Source organism: Thamnophis sirtalis, unplaced genomic scaffold, assembly GCF_051295495.1.
Source record: "Thamnophis sirtalis isolate CommonGarterSnake01/CBP01778 unplaced genomic scaffold, rThaSir2_p1.2 scaffold_8, whole genome shotgun sequence".
NCBI classification, from domain to species: domain Eukaryota; kingdom Metazoa; phylum Chordata; class Lepidosauria; order Squamata; family Natricidae; genus Thamnophis; species Thamnophis sirtalis.
The window spans coordinates 38,051,004-38,063,497 of NW_028261388.1; the positions used below are offsets into that span (position 1 = coordinate 38,051,004).

The 12,494-nt window shown below is 33.7% G+C and overlaps 1 protein-coding gene across 1 annotated transcript in view; it reads left to right on the plus strand.

Annotated features, from left to right (window-relative positions):
• EPHA6 (EPH receptor A6) overlaps nucleotides 1-12,494 on the plus strand; it is a 415,820-nt gene that overhangs the window by 204,935 nt on the left and 198,391 nt on the right. Inside the window, exons 4-5 of the mRNA XM_087721464.1 lie at nucleotides 8,758-8,913; nucleotides 11,423-11,758. Coding sequence (XP_087577590.1) covers nucleotides 8,758-8,913; nucleotides 11,423-11,758 — 492 coding nt within the window. The remainder of the gene's footprint in view (nucleotides 1-8,757; nucleotides 8,914-11,422; nucleotides 11,759-12,494) is intronic.

Here is a 12,494-nt window from a genome sequence, read left to right on the forward strand (position 1 = left end):
ATCATCCACTGCCCACATATGAGGACAAAACATGCACTACAAAGATTTTACATGGGAAAAATTCTACTATAGTTTACAGGATTCCTGGTATGGATTGTCCCTGTGACTATGTAGGACAGAGGGTGAGGAAGCTAACCACCAGATTGCAAGAACATGAGTGAGAGTTAGACTAGAAGACCCAAACTCATTAATAGCCTCATATTGCAATGAACAAGGACATTTATTCAGTTTTGAAGCTACTAAGATTGTTGGCTGAGCAGGGACAAAGTCAGCCAGAGAAGTGATTTAAGTCTGGGAAACAGGCCCTTTATAAATCAATAGGAGTACTGATTTACCACCAGTGTACCAGGTATTTGGACCCAAGAGTGCAAAGGCACAAGGAAACAACACTCAACAACTTAATAGGTGGCAATCAATATCCAAATTAATAACTAAAAACCACACACACACAGTCAAGCACCATATAAATACTATGCATAGAATAGCCCAGTGCATACATTCTGCAGTGAAAAACGTTCCCTGAGGATGTGCTTCAGCATGAGTCCAAAAACTTGGAAGAATTAAACCTCTGGTCCCAACAACCGACTCATCTAGCTGATAGTTTCCCGTTTTCAGGAAACCACTGACCAACTATTAATTTTTGTAGACTTTTTTTGAAAAGAATTTATTGGTCTGTTTTAAGATTAAGCTGGAGGTTTTTAAATCTGGTTTTAATCTTCTTGATCATACATTAGTTTCACCCTGCAAAGTCCCTGAAAGGATTCCTATTTTAAATAAACAATTTTGTATTAGTTATTTTGTAAAAAAAATATTTGAATTTTATATAGCTTACCCGTGATTCTGGACACTCAGGCATTAAACTTTGGAACTGGTTAGATAGAGATAGAGAGAGAATTAGATAAAAAGAGCTATAAATGACATTCACTTTCCAGTATGTTCACTAACGTTTCACTATGCCGGAAGGCACTAACATTCTTATTTCTAAATGAAAAAATACTTTTCCAGCCTCCAGGAAACCATGTGTTCATTTCTTTCAGCACAATTCTCTTTCACTTGTATTCACTTTAAATCTGCAATGCAATATTGAACATATATTCCTTTGAAATATATAATAGGTTACAAAAAGAAATATTTTTCCTGTTCTATGGTATACTTTATTTTATTACTATTATAAAACTTTTAAAGCATATTTGACCAACTTTGAGAGTATTTAGGTTCTAGGAAAGTCTCTGTGGAAAGCTTACATGTGAAATCTGATGGGAAAATACTTCTACTTGACTGTAACTGCATTGGGCACTGAGATGTTTATTTCAGATTCTGATTGTATATCCACTGACATGTTAAAAGAGCTTCCTTATTTTCATTTTGAATCTAGTAATCAGTACTCTCCACAGTTCAGTTATTCCAAGACTGATTGTTTGGATTTTCTCAGGATGTTATCATATTATATCTATAAAGGACTGATTCTTATTTTAATGTATTCAGTCACCATGATGATCTCATTTTGTGTCTGGCCTTAGGCCTTTTCAATAGATCTGTAAAATCAACCATAACATTCCTGCACTATATAGTGTGTGTGAAGGGATAACTGGATTATTAGTTATTTTTAGACTATGAAATGAAAGGTTACTATTCATCAAAACATATTTCTTGCACTATGCCTTCCCTTTAGGATGATCTCTCTAGACCAGATAAATCTACTTACAAAATCTGTACATATTTATAAAATTTAGATCAAATCAAATAACTAATTGAGATTATTCCTTGCAGAATTATCATGGCTATGTACAACTTGTGAAGATAAGACTGGATATTTGTAATATTAAGCAAGATTTTCACTTTGTACAAACTAATCTCATTTGTACTTTCTAAATTTATTTTAAAAATAAAAATAGTTTTAATATATTAATATATTACATTTAATATATTACATTTAATACATTAAATTAAATTTAATCACTGGAAATTTTTAAGAAAAAAAATAGACAGCCACCTTTCTGAAATGGTATGGGGTTGAGCAGGAGGTTGGACTAAAAGACTTCCAAGGTTCCTTCAAGCTCTATTCTGATTGACATTATTAAGTTATTGAGTTATGACATTCCTTTTCTATAATTTGCAATGGTTTAAACACCTAAATAAAACTTTATCACAATGCATATATTAAGAGAAAGGACTTATTTTGAAGAAAATGGTTAGCAAAGTTATTTTTCTAATAATATATGCACTCAAATCCATTCATATTTTCTTACATTATTTAAGAACTCAATGGATGGATAGAGTCATGAACTATTTATAGTTGATCTTATGAGATCATTAATATTCTAAATTTTTCACAAGTTGCTCTGACATTTGATGGCATGTCATTCGATTTTGAATTTCTATAAAAATGCTCTTAAGGTTTTAGTATTGTCTTATGACATTATAAAACATTTCAAATTTTTCACATGAAAGCTATAATATTTGGTCAATAAATCATTAAAGCAGCAACTTGATTTTGACAATATAAATAAATATTTATTTTACCATGGATGGCTAATATGGACAGCTGTTAGACATCTAGCTAGGTGTATCTTGTTGCTGATACTCTCAATCTGAAAATAGACTGAGGCAAAATTAAAATTTGGAATAATAATCAGAACTAAATTTGACAGTTTAATCAATTCATAATGGATTCATTTCAACTGATTTTAGTCATGGCTTCAGTAAAAAGATGTTTTGATTGATTAAATGGATTGCGAGTTCTAAGATAAGGATAGGAGCATTGTCATAGTAAATCTCTGGGATCCTTTTGTGACTTTTCATGATTTCTAAATCTGTCCTTGATGTGGACTCTGTGTTTCAGATGGACAGTATTGTATAGAACTTCTGCTTCAATTTGAAAGATTTATTTACAGTTTTCTATTCTGTCAAGCTCTTTGATACTGCTTAGTTTATTGAATTGCTGATGACATATAGCTCTCATTGTTCTTTTTATGAGATTGAGAATCAATTGGGACAAGTTGTCCAATTGTTACTTTTTTTGCTTAGACATAATTAACTTTTCAGCAAAGGTTTTTTTTCTGTATATGAAAAGCAAAATACAGTTAAGTAGATAACTAATATTACTGTGGGGTAAAATAATGCATTATTAATATGGGAGATAAAAATATCTGAAAAGTATCTTACGTAATACTAAAAGACTAAGATTGGCATCAGAATGTGTTTTTCTCAAGAATGATTTTTACCAATGGTCTTCTTTCATTGTATCTTGGAGAACATGTGGGAATTCAAAGAAATCCTCTGCAGATGACTATAGAAGTGAAGGTTTTGTTTTCATGTTGCCAAATTGGAAGCCACATAAAATTTAAAAGGATAGTGATTAATATTGTTAATCACTGATTTTGCTGTGGTCTACATTAATGTATGGATTTTTTCACTTTTCATGACTATTTTTTAAACCATGCGCAAATCTAAGATATTAATTACTGATCGGTAACTTACATTAAATAAATTAATAATTCATGCAAAATATGTATCATTTACCTAACTGCTTACATGAATTTCTATATTGCCCAGACTTCAATATACCAATTAACACAGAAGTAAATGGCATGTGTTTGTTGTTTTTTTTATTTTTTTTATTTTTTTTTCTTTCAAATACATTTTATTTATTTCATTTTCATTTTCATTTTATACAATCACTTATATACTGTACGTAACAAGAAAAACAAAAAGAAAAAAAAAGAAAAGAAAAAACCCCAACATAACACTTCAATCCCCCATACACCCTCTCTTCTCCCCCTCCAACTTTCATTCACCCCTCCAACATTCCCCTCTTCTACTTCCCTTCCCCCTCAGACATCTCCCCCTCCCTCCATCTCACCCTCCTTACAATCCCTCTCGCTCCCTCTTTACTTCTCCCTCCTCTTTCCCTCTTCTCCTCGCTTTGGTGTATCCATCAGTTTGTTTTTTTTTTAAAAAAAAAAATAAAAGAGAAAAAGAAAAAAAAAGGAAAACGAGCCGCAGTATACAAGTGAATTCTTATTGTTCTAAGAATTGAAACTGTAATTCCACCCTCCCCCCTCCCCCCTATAATCCCCCCTCCCTAACCCCCTTACGGCTTCGCAGGTCCCATACCCGGCATAATTCTTTAACAAGCATTTGAGTATAATAAGGCCAGCTAACTTTAAACTTAAAAAAAGAAAAGAAAAGAAAAGCCAAAACAAAAAGGGAATAATAAAAAATAAAGAAGAAAAAAAAAACCACACACACACCCAAAAAGAAAGGAGAAACAGAGAAGGGTCAATAAACCCACTATGTTAACACAGCTTCCCATTATCTATAAATCTTAAACAATGTAATTCATTCCAAATTTCGATTATTTTACTACTTGCAGGGTTTCAAACTATATTAGAGCCAGGTAAGTTGATCAATTAGGATTCCCCAACTAAAAGTCTCATTGCTTTGTCTATCTATTCAAACCGTTAATTTATCTCTTTTTTATCCGAATATCCAAACCTTTCTATAAAACCATTAAACTCAAGAACTTCTTTCATTTTTCATTTCCAACACCTCCCTTTCTATCCTTACCCACCTCCACATGTAAATTTTTTACCTTCCACCCTGCCTTTATCCATGTCCATATATATATTTTATCCGCGTCCATTGCTCCTCCCATATTTACTCCACTTTCCTGAAGACTCTCGGACCAATCTTTCTTGACCTTATATTGAAATAGCAACTCAAACAAACATCAGCTTGCATTCTAGCCCCAAGTAGTCTAATTAAGCTTTCGCTACCCTTCCCTCTCCCACACGCCTCCCAACTCCGTTCGTCCCAGACCACAACTCAAAAAGATCGCAATCTCCGCTCTCCTCGCCTAGGAAAATAATTCATGCACAATTTGAGTTAGAGTTCAGACAAATCTTATATACAATATGTGTCCACAATCAGCAACGCTTCTTTCAGTCTCCATGTCTCATCATCAATATACCACTTTTCCATTTTATCCCAGACGGGAATCATAAAGCTTTAAGAACATCGCTTAGTCTTTATTCTTTAGTCTTCTGCCCTTCCGGAAGAGGAAAGCAACACCCTCCGCCTTGTAGCCACGTGTCTCGCTGTTTGTCTTCTCCTTCTCCTTGTCTCTCTCCAGGTCCGGATGAATCAGGAAGTCCCGCCTTCAGGGTCTCGTAGTAAAATTCTCGGGCTTCACAGACAGAATTAATGCGGTGTTTTTGGTTGCCAAATGTAACTGTAATACCAGCTGGGACTTCCCATTTGTATGGGATCTGAGAATTTCTGAGTTCTTCGGTTAAGAAAGCGTACTCTCTCCTTGTTCTTAATATTTGAGATGGTAGCTCTTTGAAAACAATCAAGTCCTGTTCATCAATTCTCAACCTCTTTCCGTAAAGCCTCTGTATTATCTCATTTCTGGATTCCCTTGTGGTAAAGTATATAATTATGTCCCTCGGAAGCTGTCGCTGTTTTGCTACCCACGAATTCTGGCGGTAAATTCTTTGAATCTGCCAATCAAAGTTAAATCCCGGACTTCCCACCAAGCGGCTAAAAGCCTCAAAGAAAATCTGTTTCAAATTCTCCTGTTGGTTTTCACGCAGTCCTCTAACTCGTATTGCAAAGGCAGTCTTATTATAATTTATCATGACAAGTTGTCTTTGAGCAGTTTCAATTTCCTGTTGTAAGGTTTCAATTTTGGATATCAAATTAAGGTTAGTTTCTTCCAAAAGTTCCAATTTATCCTCCATTTCAGCAATATAATCTGTCATGACTGTCATTACTCCGATCATATCCTCCTTTGCCTGAGCAATTTTAGCATCAAATTGATCATATAAATCCGATATCAATTGATTAATTTCCTGTCTGAAATCATTAAGCGTTTTGAGAAGAAATTCTTGTGTTAGCAAATCTCCCGTGGAGGGTGTAGGAGACAAGGGTAGCGGCTTCATAGCAGTTTTTGGAGATATGTTATTAAGGAAGCGCTTCTGTTTAGATTTGGGAGCCATTCCAGAGTAAAAATAAAAGACAAGCAATCAAGCGAGCCAAAAATCAACGTCTCTGCTCCCCTCAGTTAATCTTTTAGCAATTAGTACGGAGAAGCCTTCAGGAGGGTAGGGCTGACTAAGTACGTCACATCAAACACAAAAGCTACGAGATCGCCATCTTGTGACGCAGCTAAAAAAGAAAGGGAGCCTTTTGCAAAGTTGAAGCTGGTATTTTGAATAGTAATGGAAGAAATTCCTCAGGAATGGTCCCCGCCCGGATTAACATTTAAATAGCTTAGCTTTGTCCTGGGGGGGGGGGGCAATCTGCCTAGGGCTGCAAAAAAGGCAGCGCGGAAAACTGGCCGGAGTAAAGGCTCAGCTAATGTTGAACCTCTTCTCCATTCACAGCAAAAAAAAAGCTATGAATTACAAAGAGATCCTAACGACTGACCTTCTCCCTGCCCCTTTCTGCCAGAAAGGGGAGATATCTATAGATCTTATAAGATATACGAACCAGAGTCCTGACAGGAGCTTCGTTGAGCTCCCGACGGCGGCAGGCTCCACCCCCCCGTGTTTGTTGTTTTTTATGTGGTGGAGTTTTAAATGCTGTAAGTCACCTGGAATCACCTAAGTGTGAGTTGGAAAGCTATATAAATGTGTTTAATAAATAATTAATTATTCTCATAGATTGCAGTCACTCTAAAATATTATTTGTAGTATAAATATTGAACATGCATATTTATATATTCTCATTTTTTTAATTTTTGGATTTTTCGCTTTCACTTTTTGTGTTTCTAGTTAATATGCTTTTTAAAAAGCAATAGAAAAAAAGACATATCTTTCTTCCTACAAAATACTACCAGAACAACCTAGGTATGGAACAGATAATATACTGTGGAACATTTAACAGTCTAGCATTTGACAGATAAAAAGGGGGAGAGAGAGAGTAGTTTATACTGGATCTTCTTTTTTCCATGTTGAATTTACAGTTGGTGAAATTTCAGCTATATTAAAATATCTATTTATATTCTTAGTCAACAATTTAAATCAATCTTAATCAAGAATGTATATAAATATTGGTTTACTTTTCATGTTTAAACAGGTCTATATGTTCATAAATCTGGTTTCACATATGGATGTTGATCAGCTAGTTCAGTGGCAGTATTACAAAGTTGGATTATTTGTAAATGTATAGATGCAGAAAAAAATGAAGGACATATGATAGTAAGACCAAGGATTAGTAAACTCCAGTCTGATCAGTCCCTGGAGTCCAATCATACTTTGACTTCTTGCATAGGCAATGTTTTTCAACATCTGCATAATTTATAATGATTATTATAAATTCCATTAATTCAGATCTGGATTGCAAAAATTCAAAGCACCATAAGATTACAGTAAAGACTTTGCTAATATTTAACACAAAGTTTTTCAGTCCAGGCCTGGAAACTGTAATCCACCAGAGTATATATAAAACTGTAATTCTCAGTGCAACTAAATCAAGACACGAATTACTAAAAATGCAAACATTGCACAGAATTTCATAATACACTTTGACAGTATATTTCACACTTTGTTATTTGAAAACTAATTCTAATAGTAAGATTAATGTTAGCTAGCATGCTAGAAACAGAGTACTAGACTCTGGTATTAAAGTTATTTACAAAGATACCCTTGGGTGGTGGTTTATAAGAAAATTAGAATATTAAATAGCAAGTGATCAAAGCTTTGATTTAAGTTGCTCATTCACACACAAGAAAAATATAGTAATAAATTAAGCTAGAAAGAACAGGAGCATTCTGGAAAGGTGCAACTTTATCAGCCGCTTTTGGTAATTTATCATTTTGTGACTTGTCACAAAAGATTTCTAAAATATCTATATAGAGAGTATCCTTCCCTATGGTAGAAGTTATTTTGTGAAAGGGATCATAATAGTCTCTCAAAAATTCAAATATTACTTACAGCCTTAAGGGTATGAAATTGTTAAAGCTGACAACTTTTTTTTTACAAATATATTTAATATGCTTTTCTTCTGTCTCCTAGGGATTATGAAAGAAGTAGGCATCATGATCGCTGTGCATGTTTTTTAATTTTTTAAAATCGCATTTGTAACATAATGCAAATTTGTGGCATATTACGAGTTGGCAATAGCAATAGCACTTAGACTTATATACTGCTTCACAGTGCTTTACAGCTCTCTGTAAGTGGTTTACAGAGTCAGCATATTGTCCCCAACAATCTGGGCCCTCATTTTACTGAACTCAGTAGGATGGGAGGCATAAGTCAACCTTTATTTATTTACGAATAATTATACTATGTGGTTGCCATCCATTTACTTATTACTGTTAAATATATGGAAAAATTATTAGTGTCTGTAAAGCTGATGATTACTCATAAACTATAAAATATTAATAAATATTATATAATAATTACTGGGCAATTTGTATTTTATATTTGTATTTCCCAGGTATCTGCATTGTGCACTCTAGGTTACTTACACAAGCTGTGCAATTTCTCTCAGTGCAGTTGAGCCCCTGAAGTCCCCACCCTAATGAAAAGCAGAGAGACATTTTCACAGATGATCCAATTGTAGGACTGCTTGTATTCTCCTTTTCTTGATTTGAACAGCATATAGGATACAGTTGGTGCTTACCTGTGCTTTCAAAAGCTGAAAGTGGATTCCATTTCTTAATCACAATTCAGTGTGGCCATGCTTTGAAAAAGTCAAATAGGCAATTTAAGTATAAATTAAGTATAGTTGCTTTCCTCTTTTTCACAGCTTGCCGGTCAGGATTCTATAAAGCATTTGCTGGAAATATAAAGTGTTCCAAGTGTCCTCCACACAGCCAAACCTTCGTAGAAGCAACATCTGTATGTCAGTGTGAAAAAGGTTACTTTCGAGCTGATAAGGATCCACCAACTATGGCATGTACCCGTAAGTTTAATTGATCCTAGTGTTTAAAATTCTTCCCTTATCCCTCTTTATCTTAAAGATAAGAACAGCATTTGTTTTTGCCAATCAAAAATGCAAATTAGTTTTTCCTCTAGACCCAAGACACTTACATATTGAAAGGGTATTCCTCAGTTTTATGTATCATCAAAACAACAACACACTGCAGTACCTTCATTATTAATAGAATAATTACAGTTTAGGAATATTGGGTGGTAACTAGTGTTTATTTTTCTGGATGTGACTCTGTATGTATATATACTATAAATTGATTATCTGGTATCAAGTCAGTGTGAACTCAGCAATACATAGATAAATCTTCTAAAGGAGTACATTTTTATCTTTTTCTTTCCCTGCCCAATCTGGGAGAATGGATGATATATAGGCACATCCTTGATATTAACTGTTGCTGTTATTTCTGAGATATTCATTAGATTCCTTTGATTATACTAAATTTCTTAGGTGGCACCAACTTACCTGTCTATGTAGTGCATATCATATACTTTTCCTTTAATACAATAATAAGCATTCACTACTTGTTAGATCTGAAGAAGATTGGAATATAATGCATGCATAATTTAAAATTATCCATGTATTTTGCTTGCCTAAACAAAATATATAACATAAGGAAATTCCAGAGTGTATTACTCACAGATGTCTGCCAAAAAGGCTATGACTGCCAGGTTTCTTTCCCCAATGTGATATATAATCTATGTATAATGTATAAGTGATAACAAAGCAATCAGGCCACATTCATAAAATCCCAATGACACATAATTTAGCAGAATCTGTGGATTATAATTAATTGTCTATCTTTGTTCCAAGTTCTAAATCTTAGTAAATGATTCACTGCATGTCATTACAGCTTAATATTTGCATGAAATCACAGTTTAGTTGGCATAATTTAATGGCAATTAAAAACCAATTTAATCGTCATGCAAATTGGCATGAGGGCCCTTGAGTATGAAGGGTGTCTATTTCTTAAGAATCTGCACAGTGTCATTTCTATACTTATAAACATTCCTACCACAATTGATAACAATTTTCCTGTTCACAGCAATACAAATGGACAAAAAATCATATTTTTGTTATAAGCAAAGTCTAAAATTCTCAAAACAAATTTATTATGGGTTTCCATGGATTACAATTTATTTCATCTTTACAATTTATTATATCCTGAATACAAATAAAGATCCATATGCCTTAGAGGAGAAGGAGTTAAAAAATGAAATACAGAAAATATTGGCAGCACAATTAAATTATTATTAGTGGACATGCAGAATTTTATGGCCAGTTGGTATAGCCAATAAGAATATTTTTTTAAAAAAAATATTGCTTTTATTAACAAAAACACTTCAAAATAGTGAAGAAACTCTCCAGAAGCTGAACACCATTAGGTTTTGAATACCTTCTTATTATAAGTGTCACATTTATCTCAATTATTATTGTAGGATAAAACAAAATGGTTTGAAGCATTTTAATACTACAATTCCATGATTTTTGAGAAAAGTTGAGAAATCCACTGTTAATAATTTGATTTTGGTTCTCTTAAATAGGTACAAGAATACAAAATACATATGCATGCTGAAGCCCATATTTTTTCAGTTTGATCTTTTGTTACAGTTCACAATTAAAAATAATCATAGCAAATTAACCTTTACCTATGGGGAAAAGATTCATGAACATATAACATACTGTATGAAAATTAGAATGAATTCTATTTACTTTTTCTGTCATTTTTTAAAATCTTTAAGTTCTCCATGTATACAATGCAGCCAGGGCTTTTATCTGCTTGTATATTGGTTAGTCATTAGCCAAATTATGAGTGGCAATTGTACAGTAGTTACAAAAGGCTTCCAAACTATCTATTATTTTGTCAAATCTCAGAACTGTCAATCCATATTTTACACTTGTTTCATCAGTTGCTAGATTCTGAAAGCCGTATCTTGAATGTGTCCTCAATTTGGATAATACTTCTAATCTGATTTTATTCCTAGTTTTACATGTTTATGTTTAGTAGCAGTTAGACTTATATACCGCTTCATAGGGCTTTCAGCCCTCTCTAAGCGGTTTACAGAGTCAGCATATTGACCCCAACAACAATCCGGGTCCTTATTTTACCCACCTCGGAAGGATGGAGCTGGTGAGATTTGAACAGCCGAACTGCAGAACTGCAGTCAGCTGAAGTAGCCTTAAACCACTGTGCCACCTCGGCTCTTTGTTTGCTTAGTTAAATACTGATGTCCCACTACTATAGAATATTTTATATATCATTGTAGGAGCAAAAATGAATGTTTTTCCTTTATATATGATATTTGTGAAGAGATTTTTTAAAAAGTTCTTCACAGCTTTTTTCTTATTTGCTCATATATATTTGCCCTACACAATTTGTTTTTGTAAATCAAGGATAGAAGATAAGTTCTGTGTGAACGTGCATATTAATATAAGACATTGCTATTGATAAATACTGATTATTTTCTTTTTTCTTTTGTAGGACCACCTTCTGCTCCAAGGAATGTCATTTTTAATATAAATGAAACAGCCCTTATGTTGGAATGGACTCCACCAAGTGACACAGGAGGGAGAAAAGACCTTACCTATAGTGTCATTTGTAAAAAATGTGGTACTGATACCAGCCGGTGTGAGATATGTGGAGGAGGAATCCGATTTGTTCCAAGACATAGTGGTCTTATCAATTCTTCAGTTACTGTGCTTGATTTTGTGTCCCATGCGAACTACACTTTTGAAATAGAAGCCATGAATGGTGTCTCTGAATTAAGCTTTTCACCAAAGCAGTTCACAGCGATCACAATTATCACAGATCAAAATGGTGAGTGTCTTCTTATTTGTGTGTCAGTTAGAGCTTATAATATAATATGATTAATAATATATTTCATAAATTATCATTAATGAATATAAAGAAAGTATGCTTGTGCTTTTCAAATTATTTATACTTCCATTGTCATATTTTGGTTGCAGGATACATCATAAGACTTCAGAAACAGTTTATCAAAACAACCCTAACTTACTTTTTATTCAAGTAATGTTGATTGATGTGGTTTATTTTTCCTTGGACAAGTATATTTTTAGTATTTTATCGTGTGTATAATCCAGGAAATTTTGCTAGTCAATTTGCTACCTTAGTAGTAGTTTGTGACTTTGATTTAGACGTCAACTATCTATGAGATAAAGAAAGCCTTGTTTATATGTGCAAAAGTATATTTCACTTATTTAAAACATTAATTAATGCTTCATTAATCTAATTTCAAAAAATTACCTTAGTAGCTGGTTTGTTAAGTCCAGATGTAATGTTCTTTGTAAACAGACAATCAGAGATGGGTTGCTATCAGTTCACATTGATTCGGGTGAGCCAGTAGTGAAAATTGTGACTGGGTCACTGAACCGTTAGGGAATACAGTCTCGTGACACCCCCAAACCAATTCCTTGGTTGCTATGGCATGGTTTTGGGGCATTTTTAATGTTCTGCACATGCACAGACCTATTTACAGACAACTGTGCACATGCACTGAACTGGCAGTAATGTCAGCAGCAACCCACCCCGGCAG